Source organism: Puma concolor, chromosome C1 (assembly GCF_028749965.1).
Source record: "Puma concolor isolate L17-30 chromosome C1, mPumCon1.1.hap2, whole genome shotgun sequence".
Taxonomy (NCBI): Eukaryota; Metazoa; Chordata; class Mammalia; order Carnivora; family Felidae; genus Puma; species Puma concolor.
The window spans coordinates 100,735,351-100,755,810 of NC_141674.1; the positions used below are offsets into that span (position 1 = coordinate 100,735,351).

General features: G+C 43.4%; 1 protein-coding gene across 2 annotated transcripts in view; it reads right to left on the reverse strand.

Moving 5' to 3' along the window:
- Positions 1 to 1,380: 1,380 nt before the first annotated feature.
- The window catches only part of VTCN1 (V-set domain containing T cell activation inhibitor 1), a 64,064-nt gene continuing 44,984 nt past the window's right edge, over positions 1,381 to 20,460 (reverse strand). Inside the window, exons 3-6 of one of the 2 annotated variants that reach the window (XM_086717936.1) lie at positions 18,596 to 18,943; positions 15,461 to 15,739; positions 5,397 to 5,566; positions 1,381 to 2,957 (exon numbers count right to left, since the gene is read on the reverse strand). In XM_086717936.1, coding sequence (XP_086574062.1) covers positions 5,442 to 5,566; positions 15,461 to 15,739; positions 18,596 to 18,943 — 752 coding nt within the window. In that variant the 3' untranslated portion in view covers positions 1,381 to 2,957; positions 5,397 to 5,441. Of the gene's footprint in view, positions 2,958 to 5,396; positions 5,567 to 5,591; positions 5,990 to 15,460; positions 15,740 to 18,595; positions 18,944 to 20,460 lie in introns of those variants that run through there. The other variant, XM_086717937.1, reaches the window with a different exon arrangement.

Genomic DNA, 20,460 nt, shown 5'->3' on the forward strand with positions numbered 1-20,460 from the left:
CAGTGAAAACCAATAGACAAAACAGTGTGTGATTTTGTGCTAAATTGCATGTATAAAGGCGAGAGTAAAATCGTGGCGTGTAGAACTGCTCAGAAACAGCTTCATGGGGGAAGAATTTTTGCCGGAGGCTAAGCAGGATTTAAAGAAAGACAGGAGAGAGCATAGCTAAGCCTTTGTTTTTGTGACTTGTAAATTCTCACTCATGGCTTTCATACTGAAGCTCCTGGAGATGACTGATGTGAAAGAGAAACTAAGACAAAGTTAAGAGGAACCAGGAGCTCAAGCACATTGTAAGACCATCTCAATTAGAGCAGCCAGTTGGATGGGTAGAGACTTCATCAGCTGGGGGGAGATTGGTGAGTTACATTTCATCAATAGAACCAAAGCACACTGCATATGCCATCGGGCAGAAGTTTTATTATGCAGTAGTGAACCACGAACACCCCTTCCCCCAATTAACAATGCACGTACAGAGGCCACCGTGTGCTTAAATCTTCAAACAGCCTGGGTAGAGCTGGGAGCCAGTACGTCCACTGAAGTTTGACTTGGTCGGTCAAATGTGTTAATATTTCCGACATGTTTTAACGTTTGGCATCTAAATGTGAGCTTCCCCAGATGTCTGTGGTGTGTATCATAGTCTGGTCTTTGCGCTTTCGCGGATATGATGCATCTGTTGTCTGACGCATCTGCCGTGTGCTCATGGACAAGGCCAGAGAACGAACCTGGGTTGGGAGTGTTTATGCTTTCACAGTTTGCTCTCTCAGTTTGCTTCGGCATTGGTCTCCTCTTGCAGAAGGCCTATTGGGACCAAGCTAGAAATACAACAGGGAAGCATTCTGAAAGTTTCCTGAGAATGTGTCCTTTGGCAATTAAATTTTCTATAGATTTTAACCCTCTAACAACTACCAGTGCAGTTTTTGTCAAGTCTCGTAACCTGACTATAGCCAATTATCCACACTTCCCCCTGGGCCTCTGGGTCTTCATCTGAAAAGTGAAGAGATTAGGAAAGACGATTTTGAAGTCCTCCACCTCTAAGATTTAGAATTGGATACTTCCTGAATAGTAAAAATCAGATTTTTTGACACTAGAGCAATGGGTTTGTCCACCTTTATGTATTCTCCCAAACTGATCTGCCTCAAGCCACTGAAACCTTTCCCTGATAGAGACATGGCAGGCTGGTAAAGCCTATAGACTTTCCTCAAGTAACTAGGCCCAGCCAGTTGGCCCGTGCTCACATCCTATTCATTTATCTTTTCGTTCAACAAACACTTGTTGAAGGCCTGTTATGTGCTACGTTCTAAGCTTCAGAACTTGATCCCTGGCTTTTTATCCATCTTCCCTTACGCTCGCTTTGTTTGACAGACCAGACAGACAACAGCATAGGAAATGCATATTTAATCATTCTCTTGAATGGTCAGAACTCAAAAATCAAGTTTTCTATAACAAAATGTAATACAGTCACATTTAGGTGGGTCCAAAGTGCCGGGAGGCCAGTGGTCAACACATGAAGAGTATGGGCAGGGGTGTTGTGAACAGAACATTCTTTTCGATCAGAGCTTCATTCCTCAGGGTCTCACTTCAAAGGTTCATCGCCCCTGCTTTCAGAAGTCTCTGTGTGTTTCAAGGAAGGTACATGTTTTTGTTGCCTTAATTTGAAGTGTGACCAGGCAAGGTCCTGAGCTCCAAATTTGGAGCACGAGAACTTGAGATGGAGTGCAGGCCGATCTCACAGAGCCTGATTTGTACACTAGGACAGAGGGAAAGGACCCAGCTGAAGATAACCCCATCGGGAATGCCTGATTGCCTGACACTGAGCTCTGGCTGTCTGTGCTGACACCTCTGTGCTGAGACCGAGGACAGGGCCTGTTTGTGGGAAGCAAACAGCTTTGTTTGCTCCCCTCTTTTCTAGATCCTTGTCTACTCTGCATCAGGGCTTCTTGTGACAGCACGACTGACGTTTTGGGCCAGATAATTCTTTGTTGTGGGTCCTGTACATTGTAGGATGTTGAGCAACCTCCCTGAGTTCTATCCGTGACAGTAGCACCCTCCCCTCTCCCCCGAGTTGTGACACCTCCAGTTGTCTCCAGACATATCCAGATGTCCCCTGTGTGTGGGGATGGGTGTGAAAAATCACCATCGTTGAGTAGCTGAGCATGCTCTAGATGCTGTTGAGAGTTGAGGTCATCGCCGTCCACACAGGATACAAAGCAGAAGCCTGACACCTCGTGATGATACGGTGCCCTATACAGTGATGGTGAGAGGTCCTTTCCCGGACCGTTCAGGATGAACATCATCTGGGAAATGTAATGGCATTTGTTTGTTTTAAAAACAAGAGGCTCAGGTAATTTAGAAAATCCGTGTCATAATTTTTGTGTTACATTTATGACCTTCTCCACATTTCTTTAGCATTTTTCAGGTGGAAGGAGATTCCAAGGCGCTCTTGGGTCATCCTAATGAAAAGTGACTTGACCCATCACTAAAATTCAGCCATCTCTGAATTGTGAAGGGACACCCAATTGGCAGCTTCATATTATATCCACTGCAGTTTAATTCATAGAGTAGAAGATGTGGATCTATTGCAGTCAGAACGTTCTGGGATTTTAGGGCAACATTACAGCAATATAAAGATTCAGAGACGAGGGAGATACAGTATCCCTTCCTCTCACTCCCTGGATGGGCAGGGGTAAGGGGAGGTCCCTGAGGTATGGATACACCTGTCTCCACATGCATTTTACTCAGTCTTAACACATTTCCAGTTCAGGTGAATTATGTTCCCAGCTTTAAATATACATCTTTGAAGATAGATTTATCTTGTTCATCTTGGAGTCTTCCGTGGGTTGCTTTTGGCTTTTTTTTGCTTCTTGATCTTATTTGTTCACTCCAAATTTCATTTCCCCCCAGAAATATAAAACTAGGTCATATCTTGTGGTGAAATACTTCTGCAGATTCCTGGGCTTCTGAAAATAACAGAAATAGGCTATCATTACAACCACTCAGCAAACATTTATTGAGAACTGATGGTCTCTGCCCCTGTATATGGGTATCTCTTGTTCAGAAATGGGCTGGTTATTCTGTATTTTGATGGTGTTCCACCAAGACCACATGGTACCATGGGTTGCTGGGGGAAAGGAGATGGCTTGAGTCTCTTCTTAAGGGAGGGGATCATCCTTAGAGCAAACAGGAACTGAGAGATGAACTATGAGGCTCTTGGGTAGAAGCAGAAAGATGACTTCTGCTTGAGTTTCCAACCAAGGAAAGCATGTGACCTAAAGTGTTGTGACCCGTGTTGGTTGGCAGCTGTCTCAGAGCTTCCTGGGTGTAATCCGACACTGCCTCCCCCGCTCCCCGCCCCCCGCCCTCAACATGTAGGTCAGGAAGAGATCCAAGGAGGCCGGTTACTCCAGGTTGGTAGGTGGCAGTGTCAGTGAGCAGAGGGCACTTACATATGAGGCTTGTCATGGGCGACAACAAGATGAGTGGATCCCTGCAAATCTTTATACATAAAGGGGCCTTCAGGAGGTTCAAATACCGTGCAAGGTGTTCTCAACACCACATCATCATCTCAAGGCCATGTTCTTGGAGCAGCCTCTGGGAGTGGGAAAGGCAAGTGGGAACCTCATTCCAAGGACAGAGGAGGAGGTGAGGAGCCTCTGATCACCCGGGTCTAGCTCATAGGTCAACTGACAGTCACGTCTTTTCATTGACCTTCCCCAACCGTCACTTATAATGTGTGTCATAAGTAATGATCTATTTGGTTATTAAACAAAATATTTCAAGGTTATCCCTCTATAGTTCTAGGGAGAAAGAGCTAATCAGTTAACAGTATATAACCTATACATACTGCATGTGAACATTATCCCCTACATGTATGTCACGGCTTTTAAAAAAGCCTGCAAATTACTGCTTGAAGGGAATACAAGGTAAAGATGAATAAGCTATCCTTTATAGGTCAGATTATCTAGTTGCAGGATATTAAAAATGTATTTACAGTGTTGTGGGGCATGAAGGAAAGAAGAAAGCGTTCCTTCTACTAGTGAGATCCTCAAGAGAGAGTTTCCTCAGGGAAATCTCCCTCCGCTGGCAGCGGTGGAGGCGGGAACTGGCTGGTTTCCTTACAGAGAATCCTTTCTGTGCACTGCGCGGTTGTGTTTGGAGCAGGAGAAAGAATGAAAAGCAGATCAACAGAGCTTCGCCTGCCCTACTTAACAATCTAGGCAAGGAGTGGATGTGCCTTAGAGAGTGGAAGATATCATACATTATTCATGCTTGCCAAGGGGATGTGGAATAAAGGGACCATCAGGAAAGTGGGCCATAAGCTGGGAAGCACTCGATTGAAATGGGTGAAGGAAGCATGGCTTTGGGTTGCCATAGAGCAGAGGGCACCTCCAGGAAGGAGCAGTGAAGAGAGGGAGCAGAGCCAGAGAGAGGAGTGGGCAGCTGAGAGGAGGAGGAAGTTCAGGGCAAGACACCATTAGAGAGCTGTGACCGCATGGCGGAGGACTTCAACTTTGACGTAACAGTGCCCAGAGAGTCACTTGAGGTCCCAGAGCAAAGGAGGGCTGTGATGAGAATGGCATTTGAATAATTGTATTTTGCTATCTTGCTTCCCATCACCGGAAACAGGGAAAGGAAGGAGCCAGTATAAGGTTTTAGAACTAGGCTGGCGTGTGAAGCAATGAAGGCTGGATTAGGGTCAATCTGAGGGACAACATGGGACAGTGCTGCAGGGCTTGGTAGCAAATGGACACGAAGGCCACGGGGGACAAAAATAGCTCTAAGGTTGTGAGCCTGGGCCCATGGTGGTGATGCCACCGAATGTGGTCGTGCCGACTGGAGCTTCATGAGCTCAGCCGTGTACAAATTCCACACGCAGAAGGTGATTCAGAGAGAAACGTCCTGCCAGTGATAGGAGCCGGAGGACTGAGGTGACAGGGAGAAGCCTCAACAGGGGAGGCTGGTTGCTGAGTCACTTGTCAAATTTCTGGTCAAGAGGAGATTTGCTGGGGTGGGTAGGAGGAGGTCACTTGTGGGAGCAATGATGTTCATGTCATGATGCTTCGGAAAATAACGGTGAAATCCAGGGGAGCTCTCGGGGCCAAACATCTCTTTCTCTTTCTCTTTTTGCCTTGTGGATGGGTGACTCAATAAATGAAAAGATGTTTGAATTTACACAAATATTTGAATGGCATCGTTGTTTTCTGCCCTAAGCGTATCGATGAGAGCTACACTCTTTGTTCACAAACATTTACCTTTCACAATACCGGTGGGAATAGTGCCCACTGGCCCGGCACCGTCCAGTGTTTCTCTCTGAGGCTGACGCCGGAGGTTGCTTGCCTCGTGTGAGGAACACCAGCACCCACGGAACCGACCCCCACCCCATTCGTGATTCATCTCACCTGTCGTACCAGTGACTGTGCATGTTTCCGTGTGGCCAAGGCACCTTATTTGAGCATCAGGTAAGGGGAGAGAGGCAGGAGTCCCCAGATGATGGCAAAGAAAGAAGAGACACACAGGGAGGCCTTTGAGTTCAGCAGCTGCAGGTGACTCCGCCTTTTAATCTCCGAGTCTACAAAGGGACAGAAACAAGTTCAGGGTCACAGAGGAAAAGCTGGAGGTCTTCTTCGCATGGCTGGGTAGCAAAGAAAAGTACCTGAAAGACTCAACAAGTTGTTTCTAGTACACCTTACACCCCAGTTGGGGGGCAGTTCTGTACCCTACTCTCTACCCCTCGAAACTGGCTTAAAATCTGAGCTTTCTCCTTCTTCAAAGGAAGTTCCATTCTGTGGTCCACTCCAGCGGACACTCAGCCAAATGAAAAACAATGCCAATACAGAGATTGTTACTGCTCAGCAAACAATGAATAGGGTGAGCAGTCATGGCCAGTGTTTGCTTTCAGACGTATTCGTTCCTGTAGGCAGGCACCTTTGCAGGCTCTGTGTCCTTTGCTTCCTCACAGCACTACAAAGCGTTGAGAAAGTATCGTCCTCATCTTGAAGCAGAGAAAGGTAGAAGTGAAGAAATGAAATTACTCTTCTTTTACTCTCTTTCCTTCCTAGACACCCCAGTCTCATCTAGTTCATTCCAGCAGTGACACTTGCTAGCTGTGTGACTTTAGGCAAGTTACTCAATCTGTACATGCCTCAGTTTCTTCACCTATAAAACCAGGCTAAAAATAATAACAACCTACTCCCTAGACAACTTCTGAGGATTAGTGAGTTAATACGTGTAAAGCACTTCGAACAGGACCTGGCGCGTACTAAGCACTCAGGAGGTATCACCTGGCACAACAATAACAGTGACCCCACTCCAGCCCAGTAAGTTTTACTTCCACTAGGCTGATGATCGCTTCCAGACCCACCTCCATAGTGTGAACCCCCGTCCCGAGTTCCACCTCTGGATTTACGGCTGCTACCGAATATGTCAGTTAAAAATTTAATCATTCAGTAAATATTTTTTGAGCACCCGCCATTGGGGTTCAAAGGAGTCCAGTAAAAAAACAAAACAAACAAACAAAAGCCCCACTCTCTTCCCCAGCTGAGTTCTGAATCAATTAAAGGATGGGAGAAAAAAAGTGGGGCTGCTGGAAGACCAGAATAGCACCTTTATTATTGGCAAGGGCGACAATAAAAGATGAAGCTTCGTCTTCAGGCAGATGGGCTGCAGCCCAGGCTGTCCCAGGGACGGGCAGCACCAGACAGGGACAGGCTTCCCGTCACAAGGGCAGATTGCGCCTGGGAAAAACTGGTGGCTTAGAGGAGCGGAATAGAATGTAGACTTCCTGGGGGTTAGCTAGAGAGGAAAGGAAAGAATGGAGCCAAACTCCTTGTGTCTAGCTTCTCCTATTAAGGTCACCCATCAGATAAATTAATTCCTCCTCCTCGGGGAAGAAGGGGAGGAAGGGAGAGAAGAGAGAGGCTAGAAGGGTTACACTGATGGGGATCCCTGATCATGGAAGGAAAAATGCAGAGTAGAGTTGAAAGTTTGGGGGAGAATGCTGTCACATGCTGGATAATGTGCTAAGCAGTGGACATGTGTACCTGTGTGCACAATGGGCCTTGTCAGCTCCACATCTCTAGAACCCTCGTCTTCATGTGTCTTCTCCTGTGTTTTAGGTTTTTTTGTTTTTTTTTGTTTTTTTTTGTTTTTTTTGTCGACAGCATTACTAACGTCCTAAGCAAGCTGGGTAGAAATATCAGATGCATTTTGACTCGCTCTTGCTGTCGTCCGTCCTATTTGTGTCACCAAGATCGTTTTTTTCATTAACCTTTGATTCTTCCTCTTTCCTTTCCACTCTCACTGCACCAGGTGAAGCCCTCATCGTTTCTCCCCTGGACCGCTGCCATAGGTTCCTGACTTCATACTTTCCTACTCTATCAAAACCATTCTTCTTGTCCTTCAAAGCCTAGCTTGAACTCTGCCTCGTCTACTGAGCCACAGTCATAATTAGCGCTTTCCCCTAGACGCCATGTCTACACAGTGACTGACCTCTCTTATGACATTTGTGTTATTCATCTCAGTAGTTCATAGGGCTTGAAAAACTGCTTTGTACATGTTTGGCACACAATAGATACTTGCTGAATGAATGGCCTAAATTAGCAGTATAGTCAGAGAACACAGGATATAAACTTCATGGTCTCATCTGATTGTTTAAAAACATGTATGGAGTCATTACTTTGTACATGGCAAGAAGGAATTGTGTTAATTTTCTGAATTTTGAGCTATGTCATGCTGCCATATGGTAGTCAGTCCTAGTACTGATACATGGGACACTTGTCCTAATGCATTCAATAAACACGTGTGGAAAAAGAATCTGCTCACAGAATAAAACGTGTGCTCAATTTCTGCAGTTTGTTCAGTTATTGTCCTTTCTATTAGAAGGCATTAGTTACACAGTTTGGAGATATTTATTGAGATCTGAACTGAGATACTGGTGTTAACACCCGTTGTTCTAAATGCCCAATGCTTCATTCCCCCCTTTCCTTCTAGGAAGGCCTTCCATCAGGTACTATCCCATTGGTCTGTGTGTGGGCAGCTGACCCAAGTTGAGCCTTTCTGAGAATGTAGGATAGGACTGAGGGATTAAGGCTCACTCTGGTTACTCTACTGAGTGAGAGAGACTTTTAAACTAGGAACTCTTGGCACTCACATTCTGCCCTAGAGACTAAAACAAGAGAAACCAAATTAGAGAGTAAAGAGAGACTAGAGAATTGACAATCCCAATAGAGTTTAAATCCTTGGTTCCAGCCCTTCCTGAAGCCAAACCGCACTTTGTGTCCTTGGTTCTACAAGATACCCTAATGTTCTTTTATTAAATTTCCCTTTTACCTTAGGCCTGTTTGAGCTGGTTTTCTGTTGCAGTCAACTAAGAGCATCTATTTAGTACAGTCACCAATTTGTTCCTCAGGATGGCAGAAGAGCTCTCTTTTTCTCATATGTATGATTTTTTTTTTTTTTTTGGTTAGGTACTTTTTTTATTGTGGTAAACATATCACAGATGTACCATCTTTACCATTTTTAAATGTACAGTTCAGTAGTTTTAAATATATTCACATTATTTTTTCAACGTTTTTTATTTATTTTTGGGACAGAGAGAGACAGAGCATGAACGGGGGAGGGGCAGAGAGAGAGGGAGACACAGAATCGGAAACAGGCTCCAGGCTCCGAGCCATCAGCCCAGAGCCTGACGCGGGGCTCGAACTCACGGACCGCGAGATCGCCACCTGGCTGAAGTCGGACGCTTAACCGACTGCGCCACCCAGGCGCCCCCAAAACTTTTTCATCTTGCAAATCTGAAACTCTATACCCGTTAAACAACTCCCTTTGCCTTTCTCTTCCCCCAAGCTGCTGGTAAACACCATTCTACTTTCTATTTCTATGAATTTGACTACTCCATTAGATATCTCATATGAGTAGGATCATAGAGGATTTGTCTCTCTATGACTGGCTTATTTCATGTAGCATGATATTCTGAAAATTTACCCACTTTGCAGCATGTGAGAGAATTTCCTTCCTTTTTAAGGCTGAGTAATATTCCATTGCATGCATGCACCACATTTCGTTTATTCATATATCTCTTATGGACATTTTGGGTTGTTTCCATCTCTTGTCTATTGTGAATCATGCTGCTATGAACATGGGTAAACAAATATCTCTTTGAGAACCTGCTTTCAATTCTTTCAATTCTTTCAATTCTTTTGGATATATACACAGAAGGTATTGTTAGATCACATGCTAGTTCTATTTTTAATTCTTTGAGGAATCTCCATTCTGTTTTCTAGAGTGGCTGCACCATTTTAAAATCTCATCAACATGTACAACGGTTCCAAGTTCTTCACATCCTCACCAAAACTTGTTTTTTCCTGGGATTTTTTTTTTTTTTTTTGATACTAGCTCTTCTAATGGTTGTGGGGCGATTTGTGATTTTGATTTGCATTTCTCTGGATGATTTGTGATATTGAGCATCTTTTCATGCGTTTGTTGGCCATTTGTTTGTATCTTCTTTGGAGAAATGTCCGTTCAAGGTCTTTGTCCATTTTTTTAATTGGGTTATTTGATTTTTGTTGTTGTTGTTGAGTTGTAGAAGTTCCTCATGGATTCTGGATACTAACCCTTTATCAGATATATGATTTGCAAATACTTTCTCCCATGCCACAGGTTGCTTTTTCATATTTACAATATTAAATTAAAAAGTAAACTGACAGAAATATGATTTATTCAGTTAAATTCAGCAAACATTCTTGATCAAACTGGCTAGGGGGTTGTCAATTTTGTTAATTCTTTCAAAGAACCAGCTTCTGGTTTCATTGATCTGTTCTACTGTTTTTTTGGGTTTCGATAGCATTGATTTCTGCTCTAATCTTTTTTTTATATTAAATATAATTTATTGTCAAATTGGTTTCCATATAAGACCCAGTGCTCATCCCAACATGTGCCCTCCTCAATGCCCATCACCCACTTTCCCCTCTCCCCCACCCCCCATCAACCCTCAGTTTGTTCTCAGTATTTAAGAGTCTCTTATGGTTTGCCTCCCTCCCTCCCTGTAACTTCCCCCCCTCCCCCTCCCCCATGGTCTTCTGTTAAGTTTCTCAGGATCCACATATGAGTGAAAACGTGGTATCTGACTTTCTCTCCCAGACTTATTTCACTTAGCATAACACTCTCCAATTCTATCCACGTTGCTGCAAATGGCCAGATTTTATTCTTTCTCATTGCCAAGTAGTATTCCATTGTATATATAAACCACATCTTCTTTATCCATTCATTAGTTGATGGACATTTAGGCTCTTTCCATAATTTGGCTATTGTTGAAAGTGCTGCTGTAAACATTGAGGTACATGTGCCCATATGCATCAGCACTCCTGTATCCCTTGGGTAAATTCCTAGCAGTGCTATTGTTGGGTCATGGGGTAGATCTATTTTTAATTTTCTGAGGAACCTCCATTCTGTTTTCCAGAGTGGCTGCACCAGTTTGCATTCCCACCAACAGTGCAAGAGGGTTCCCATTTATCCACATCCTCGCCAGCATCTATAGTCTCCTGATTTGTTCATTTTAGCCACTCTGACCGGCATGAGGTGGTATCTCAGTGTGGTTTTGATTTGTATTTCCCTCATGAGGAGTGACATTGAGCATCTTTTTATGTGTCTGTTGGCCATTTGGATGTCTTCTTTAGAAAAGTGTCTATTCATGTCTTCTTCCCATTTCTCCACTGGATTATTTGTTTTTCAGGTGTGGAGTTTGGTGAGTTCTTTATAGATTTTGGATACTAGCCCTTTATCTGATATGTCATTTACAAATGTCTTTTCCCATTCTGTTGATTGCCTTTTAGTTTTGTTGATTGTTTCCTTTGCAGTGATTTCTGCTCTAATCTTTAGTATTTCCTGTCTTCTGGTGGTTTTGGGTTTTATTTGCTGTTCTTTTTCCAGCTCTTTAAGGTTTAAGGTTAGATTGTGTATCTGAGACCTTTCTTTCTTCTTTAGGAAGGCCTGGATTGCTATATACTTTCCTCTTATGACCACCTTTGTTGAATCCCAGAGGTTTTGGGCTGTGGTGTTATCATTTTCATTGGCTTCCATGTACTTTTTAATTTCCTTTTTAACTTCTTGGTTAGCCCATTCATTCTTTAGTAGGAGGTTCTTTAGTCTCCAAGTATTTGTAACCTTTCCAAATTTTTTCTTGTGGTTGATTTCAAGTTTCATAGCATTGTGGTCTGAAAATATGCACGGTATGATCTCGATCTTTTTGTACTTGTTGAGGGCTGATTTGTGTCCCAGTATGTGGTCTATTCTGGAGAATGTTCCATGTGCACTGGAGAAGAATGTATATTCCACTGCTTTAGGATGAAATGTTCTGAATATATCTGTTAAGTCCATCTGGTCCAGTGTGTCATTCAAAGCCATTTTTCCTTATTGATTTTCTGATTAGATGATCTGTCCATTGTTTTAAGTGGGGTGTTGAAGTCCCCTACTATTATGGTATTATCAATGAGTTTCTTTATACTTGTGATTAATTGATTTATATATTTGGGTGCTCACACATTTGGAGTATAAATGTTTACAATTGTTAGGTCTTCTTGGTGGATAGGCCCCTTAATTATGATATAATGCCCTTTTTCATCTCTTGATACGGTCTTTATTTTAAAGTCTAGATGGTCTGATATAAGTATGGCTGCTCTGGCTTTCTTTTGTTGACCATTAGCAGGATAGATGGTTCTCCATCCCTTACTTTCAATCTGAAGGTGTCTTTAGGTCTAAAGTGGGTCTCTTGTAAACAGCATATAGGTGGATCTTGTTTTCTTATCCATTCTGTTACCCTGCATCTTTTGATTGGAGTATTTAGTCCATTGGTGTTTAGAGTGAGTACTGAAAGATATGAATTTATTACCATTATGTTACTTGTAGAGTTGGAGTTTCTGGTGGTGTTCTCTGGTCCTTTCTAGTCTTTGTTGCTTTTGATTTATATATATATATATTTTTATATATAGATATATATATATAGATATATATTTAGATATAGTCTTTTCTCCCCTCAGAGAGTCCCCCTTAAAATTTCTTGCAGGGCTGGTTTAGTGGTCACAGACTCCTTTAATTTTTGTTTGTCTGGGAAACTTTTTCTCTCTCCTTCTATTTTGAATGACAGCCTTGCTGGATAAAGAATTCTTGGCTGTATATTTTTCTGATTCAGCACTTTGAATATATCCTGCTATTCCTTTCTGGCCTGCCAAGTTTCTGTGGATAGGTCTGCTGCAAACCTGATCTGTCTTCCCTCGTAGGTTAAGGACTTTTTCCCCTTGCTGCTTTCATGATTCTTTCCTTACCTGAATATTTTGTGAATTTGACTATGATATGCCTTGCTGATGGTCGGTTTTTGTTGAATCTAATGGGAGTCCTCTGTGCTTTCTGGATTTTGATGTCTGTGTCTTCTCCCAGGTTAGGAAAGTTTTCTGCTATGATTTGCTCAAATAACCCTTCTACCCCTTTTTCTCTCTCTTCATCTTCTGGGACCCCTATGATTCTGATATTGTTCCTTTTTAATGTGTCACTGATTTCTCTAATTCTTAAATCGTGCTCTTTTGTCTTAGTCTTCTTTTTTTCTGCTTCATTATTCTCTAGAAGTTTGTCCTCTAGATCGCTGATTCTCTGCTCTGCCTCATCAGTCCTTGCCGCCGTGGCATCCATTCAAGATTGCAGTTCAGTTGTAGCACTTTTTATTTCATTATGACTAGCTTTTACTTCTTTATTTCCACAGAAAGGGATTCTAATCTATTTTCAACTCCAGCTAGTATTCTTATTATCGTGATTCTAAATTCTGGTTCAGACATCTTGCTTGTGTCTGTGTTAGTTAAGTCCCTGGCTGTTGTTTCTTCCTGCTCTTTCTTTTGGAGTGAGTTCCTTTGTTTAATCATTTTGAAGGGAGAAAAGGAATTAATTAGGTAAAAAAATTAAAAACAGGGGCGCCTGGGTGGCGCAGTCGGTTAAGCGTCCGACTTCAGCCAGGTCACGATCTCGCGGTCTGGGAGTTCGAGCCCTGCGTCGGGCTCTGGGCTGATGGCTCAGAGCCTGGAGCCTGTTTCCGATTCTGTGTCTCCCTCTCTCTCTGCCCCTCCCCTGTTCATGCTCTGTCTCTCTCTGTCCCAAAAATAAATAAACATTGAAAAAAAAATTTTTTTTTAAAAAAATTAAAAACAATTAAAATTAAAATAATTAAAATTAAAAAATTAAAAACAACAAACACAAACACACAAAATCAAATAAATGGTGCTAGATCCTAGGTGTGTTTTGGTCTGGGTGTTGAAAGGGGCTTAATAGATTAGAGGAAAAGGGGAAAGAAAAAAAAAAGAAATCGTTTGAAAATTTGAAAAAATGAATACACTGAGATAGAATAAAATGATAAGATGGAAGTAAAATAGAATTTGAAAAAATTTACACAAGACTAAAAAATATAGTAGAAAAAATTAAAGAAAAATATTTTTAATAAAAATTGAAAGTAAAAATAAATTTTTTCTCTTTCTGTATTCAAGAAAAAGAAGAAATGAAAAAGAGAAAGAAAAATAAAGGAAAAAAAATGAATAGATGGGCCAGTGAACAGACTGAAATACAATTGAAATTACACCGTTTTCCCCTAGAAGTCAAACTATGAAGTACTTCATAGTCCGTAAACTAAGTAGGTGGAGAGATTGGTCATGTTCTTGAAGAGCGAGGTTGGCCCAGTTGGGCGAGGCTCAGTGTAATGGCTCCGTTCTCCACTAGATGGTGCTGCTTGGCTTACCAGGGTGGATTGTTGTGGCGTTTGTAGGTGCATATGCGCATGCGCGGGAAGGGCGAAAATGGTGTCACCCAGCTACCCCGTCTCTAGTCACACACCCATCCTTTGTCTCTGGTTTGTGGCGGCTCCCTGCTTTTATACCCTGTGTGACCAAGCCATCAGGGTGCCAGGCGGCACTTCCCTCCTGAGTTTTATCTCAAATGAGACTGTGTTTCCCGACCCCTCACTTTCGAGGGACCGCGGCTCTGACCCGCTCCGCCCCTCTTTAGGAGGGTCTCACCGAGCACCGGCCGCGTGCCGCCACCCCCAGGAACGTTGGCGGGACTGTGCTGCTGACGCCCAGAGACTGCGGCTTGGCTGGGTGCCAGCCGCCCCAGAGAAAGTTCCCGCGATCAGGTGGCAGCAGCGTTTCAGGGATTATGGAAAATCTCAACCCGCATCTGGCTTCACCCCCAGCGAACTTGTTCCAGCACCAGCGAATACTGATTTTCTCCGGGTGGCCGCACAGCCTCTACCGAATGTCCTCCTAGCAGGGGAACCGCCTCTCCCTGTGTGGCCCGAAGAGCCCCGGACCCCACTCTGCTCCTGGGGATTCACCCTTCCCACCGGAGCACCGCCAGGTATCAGCTGCGGAGTTGCAGACTCTGCGCTCCCTGTTTAATAATCCATTAAATTATAATGGAATTTAAACCCTCTCCTCTCCTTTCTCCCTTTTCAGTTCAGTCCCTGCGGCTGTTTCCACTTTTCCGCTTTCTGTCCAGCTGTTTTTGAGGGGGAGTGCTTTTCCTGTATTCTCCATCGTCTCCCTGAACCTGTGGTTCAGGTTGTGCAGATTGTTGTGTTAATCCTCAAATCAGTTTTCTCGGTGTGCAGGATCTGCTAAATTCAGCAAACATTCTTGATAGGGCTCTTACATGTGCAAGGTATTCCACTGGTTCTGGGCTGGATATGAGACAGCAGTGCTCCTGACATACGCCTTCCATTCTAGACTGAATTTTTAATTCAGCTGCCGTAGGGACAGTCTTAAAAGTCATAATCCAGTCTGTACATTTTCTAGACACTAGGTTAACCCTAGGTTTTGTGTGTGTGTGTGTGTGTGTGTGTGTGTGTGTGCATGAAAGCAGGGAAACTAGCATGTTGGGCCTCTCTGAGTCTTGGTCGTGTCAGCCTGGGAGGCCACTTAATGCCAGAGCTTTCAGATAAATCCCAGGCCAGTGTTAGTGGGATCATGAGCCAGTCCTAGATGGGCTGAATAAGACTAAGTCAGACCCTAAAAAAGTCTTCTCAAAAGCAGGCTAGAACCAAATCAGTTTTGGGGGGCTAGGCATGTAGATCACCAGCTGAATATGTCAAAGATGTCAAATAATTGTCATTTTCCTCATTGCTTCACCAAAGCAGACCTACTGAGTTAGGGCCACAGATTCCTAAATACTGCTTTCTAGGGAACCACCCCCAGTCAATGAGAAGGCATACAAGATGAAGCCTCATTGCAATTTTTGACCTATATGCCATAAATATTGTCTTGTGTTAGGCTTCTTCACTATAATTGTGGCTAAGGTCTCCATGAAGAGGACTCTAGAGCTTTCCGTTCCCTGATACATAATATATCTGTTAAAGAAATTAGATTTTAATTCAGATTTGATTCTCACCCCCAGTAAACCCATACGAAAAGTGTACAAAAAGCATGGAGAAACCCACCTGTCACTTTGATATCCCCTGTGGCTTTGGCAATGTTGTTCTCAATCATACAGGAGTACGTGTTGTTGATCGTGACATTGTAGAGTACGGACACAACCTTCATGGTCACATTCTCAGAGTTCAGCTCAAAGCTGGTATTGGAGACTTCTGAGAAGTTGGCTCCCTGGTCAACTTGGGATGCCCAGACCACTGTAGGCTGGGGGAACCATCGGGGAGCCTCACACCGTAGGCTCTCTGAGCTGGCATTATAGTCCACGTTCACCTCTGGGATGCTGAAGGCTGCAGGTTGAAAGGGGCAGATGTCAAGGTCATACCAATAAAACAATATAGCCTTTGAAGTGCAAGGTCTTAAAAACACAGTCATTTCCACCACTGAAGTGACTCAATACTTCCCCAGTGGGCTGTCTGTGCATGGCCCATTGTATAGTAGTTTCCAGTAAAGATTTACACAACCCTTTGGCCAAGACCTAAGTTTTAGGTATCATTGTTATAACAGGTAAATCTCTCCAACTAAGATGAGTTCCAGTTTATCCCTTTAAAGATAAAGGATAAAGTTGATCACAAGAAAGTGTATCCCTTAAGGAAATTGGGCATTTTCTCAGGTACCTGTGAAGCCTCTTGGATTTTTTTTTATGTATTTTTCTGCCTGGAGGATAAAGTTAGGGTGGGGAGGGGGAGGGAGAAGGAAAAAACAAACAGCATTCACCTGTCGCCCACAGAAATTCCATATACAGGCCTTCCCATCATGGTGGTTTGGATTTTCTTGGGTGGAGCCTCTCCAGCCCTGGTGTCCAGGGGTAGAGGCAGGCATTTGTCTTCTTCTAAGATAGTTCTCCTTCTTGGGGAGGTAAGTGAACTTGGAAATTAAGACTAGCTTCTTCTAATATTCAGGCAGAAAGATACTTATGGAAAAATGTTAAGTCCTGGACTTTTGACTGTAAAATGCTTATTATGCCAGGATATAATTTATTAAGTTATTTAGCACTTTCCTTCACCCGGGACTGTGCTGGAACTGAGTGAGTGGTACAAGGAAAGACCTTGCCTTGCCCTTAAAGAGTCTGCCATCTAGCAGGGGAGATGGGACTCATCCCCTCCCAGCAGGCAGGGAATGAGCTCCCGGGAGATGATGTAAGGAACTGAGTGTACATGACAGTGAACCACCATTTATTGAGGGTGTTCTCTGTGTCAGGTACCAAATTCCAGACATTATTTCATTTGATCCTCACAACAGTTACAAGGATATCTATTATCACCATTTTAAAAATAAGCTTTTAAGTTTGGCATGATTTTAGATTTACAGAAACGTTGCCAGGATAGCACAGAGATCTTGTATACACCTCACCCCATTTTCCCTAATGTTAACATCCTAAATAACCGTGGCACATCTGTCAAAATGTGCCAGAGAAACCCATCACTGGTACATAACTATTATGTAGTTTTAATAGAAGCCATCACTGGTACATAACTATTAACTTATCTCCAGACTTTGTTTGCATTTCACCAGTTTTCCCACTAATGTCCTTTTTCTTCCCCAGCATCCCATGTTGCATTTGGTCCTCCCGGCCTCTTAGGTTCCTCTGGCCTGTGACAGTATCTCAGTCTTTCCATGTTTTTCCTGATCTTGACAGTTGTGAGTGGTATTGGTCAGATATTTTGTGGGATGCCCCTCTCTTGGAATCTGTCTGATGCTTTTCTCATGATTAGATTGGTGCTATGGGTTTTGGAGACGAAGACGGTGGGAGGAAGAGCATCCTCCTCATCATGTCACATCAGAAGGCATGCTATCAACATGACTTATCACTGATGAGGTTAACTTTGATCACCCGGCTGAGGCAGTTTTCTCTGGAAGCTGGACTTCCTGAGAAAAACACACACTCTGTGTGGTCATGGGGGAGGGAGGAAGTGTTAAGCTCTACCTCCAGGAGTGGGGAGATCTAAATACATTATTTGGAATTCATCTGTAAAGGTTTGGGCCGTCTCCCTCATATTTATAGAAGTATGGACTCGCATGTTTGTTTTGTACTTGGAGTTCTAATTTAATACCATGCTGTCTATATGGTTGCTCAGACTGTTCCAGCTTTGCCATTGGAAGCCCTTTCAGTTGGCTCCGGTGTCCCTTTGATATGACCCTAGGAATCCCCATTTTAAGATGAAGAAACTAAGGCCCAGTCAGGTTGCCTTGCCTAGGTCACTATACTTGTCCAGGTCTGGCTCTAGATCTGTGCCTCAAACAAATATAAACACGTGTTATGAAGTGTCCAAGGAAGGCCTGTGCAGGCCAGGAGACCTCGGGATACTTTCTGCCTATCTTGCAAGGCCTTTCTCAAATGCCAAATTCTCCGTGGGGGCTTTCCTATCCATCCCCTCTCTAGGCATTTGGATGTTATCTCTCTCTCCCTCTGAATCCCCAAATCACTGTGTATTTCTCTTAAAGCATTTGATACACTTTACCAAGTATTATAGTTATTTACCCATTTTTCTTATCTCTGCCCCGGCCCTCAACTCTATATGCTCTATACAAAGAGCTCTTCAAGACGGGGGACAATCATCTAGTTTTCTTAATCATCTTTTTACTCCTCACAGTACATTTCTGAGTTCCTTGTACAGTAATTCACCAAGCTGAGTTGATAAGGAAGGGTGGATTTCACTGGGGGAGGATTAGTGAGTTTATAGGACAATACTGTTTTTCATTAGTTCCTTTTGAAGTCTTCCTAAAATGGGTTCCACTGCCATAAGCCCCTGGAGGTACTGAATTCAGACTTGGGCTAGGGCCTACTTCTTGTAGAAAAGTCTCAGGCCAGATCACAGGTTTCTCTTGCTAGTAATGACACAGGCTAGCATGAAAGAGACCACGTTTATTTTGGCAAGATATTTCAGGGAATATACCTGAAAATCTGGAAAAGACTAGAGTCCAGAACAGAAGATTTTAAGATCTAATATGATAGGGGGCTATTTTTGGAGTTGCTGTGGGCCTTGGACAGCAAGGATGGATGCTGGCAGAATTCAGACAGCCTTCGTCTTATTGGTCACTCTTGGGCACACATATTCCATCAGCCATCCATGGTCTTTAGCCCCAAATACCTTTGGGCACCTACCTTTGGGCACTTTCTTTCCCTCTTTCCCAAAGTGACTCACCTCCAGTTTTATACTCAAGGTTAGCATTCCCCTTGCCTTTGGAGGTGATGATGTAACATTTATAGGTGCCAGCATCTGTGAGTTGCACGTTTTTCAGCCTCAGAGAGGCATTGCCACCTATCACTTGATCCGCAAACACAGCCGTCCTGCCTCTGAACATCTCGTCTTGGTCTGACAGGTCGTCTTTGCCTTCTTTGAACTCATGTACCAAGCCCATAACACCTTCCTTCAGCCACTGTATCACGATATCAGAAAGTTTGATGTCAGGTTCAAAAATGCAGCTCAGGATTCCATCCTCCCCGATGTTCCCAGCGGAGGTGAGAGTAGTGACTCTAATGGAGTGTCTCCCTGTAATTCAGGAAGCAAGGGTCAATGCTGAGGGAAGTCTTGGAATGTCTACAACCAAACCCTTCATTACTGAAGGCCAAACACTTCTGGAAAAAATTAGAAATGTAGAAGAACAGGAGAGGCATAAAAAAAGAAGACATAAGAATAGAAAGAACAGGGACACAATAGCCTTGATCTACAGCAGATCTGCTGTTTGGGAACAGGCAACCCAAACTTGAGAGGTGACAAGTAGAGAACATACGGAACTTGGAGTTTGAAATGGGAATTCAAGTCCTGGCTTTCTGACTTAATAGCTGTGTGAGCTTGAGTAAATCATGTAACCTCTCTGGGTCTCAGAAAAATGGAGGGAATGATATCTGTCTTCCCCACCTGAAAGGGTTCTTATGAGGATCAAATCAAATGGACGTGAACTTGATTTGCAAACTGCAATGACACACATCAGGTATTGTTACTCTTGGTTAACCAGAAGTGGCACAGAAGTGAGACCTCACGTTAACTAAATGTGGCTAGTGATTCTGGAGAATGCTAGATTCTAAAGTGCTGTTACTTTGATCTCCATTTGGATGATGAAGAAACCAAAGCAAAGAGGAGATAAGTGACTTGGTCAAAGTTATAGTGCTAGCTATGGTGTAATGAAGAATGGTACTTAATTTAATTGATTTTTGGCTTAAGATAGATACCACCCCGCCCTCCAAACATACCACCAGTAGAAATATTAATTATGATGCCAGACGTGTCCACTGCCTCTCCCCCACTTGCCCAGTGGACAGCCTGTGCAATCTGTGAAGGACTGACCAACTGAATGACTGGGCATGCCTGTAGGGGTGATTTAATTAACCAAATCTAATTCTTCTTTTTTTAAAATATAATTTATTGTCAATTTGGTTTCCATACAACACCCCGTGCTCATTCCAACAGGTGCCCTCCTCAATGCCCATCACCCACTTTCCCCTCTCCCCCACCCCCCCATCAACCCTCAGTGTGTTCTCAGTACTTAAGAGTCTCTTATTAACCGAATCTTCTTGAGAGACTCCTTCCGTGGTTGGTTGTGAAGTGAAGGAGGGGGAGGGGCATTTGAGCCCAAGAGGAGAGTGGAGCCGATCCAAAGTGTGGGGGAGAGAACATGCGAGAGAAAGATGAAGAGAATCCTCCACCCCTACAGCTGTCTTAGATCCTGAGGTGTTCCACGTCTAGTTCCTGTCCCAATATCTGAGTACCTTTTAAACAAACGCTTTGTTTGTTATATTAAAACAGTCGGCACACACCTCTCCTTCTTAGAGCCAAAAAAGTCCTACTTGATGGGTCCTGAGCATTTCTTGGCTTCCCTGTTGGTATTTCTGCGCTTCATCTTTGCTTCCATCCAATCTAGTTTACATGCATTCATCTTACGGGTAGACCTTAAAATACAGTCTGGACACATCAGTTTTATAATCACTAATCTTCCACGGCTCCCAAAGGCTGTGGAGTAAATAAAGTTCAGACTTACTAGCATGGCCTTCAAAGCTAAATCCTGGTTG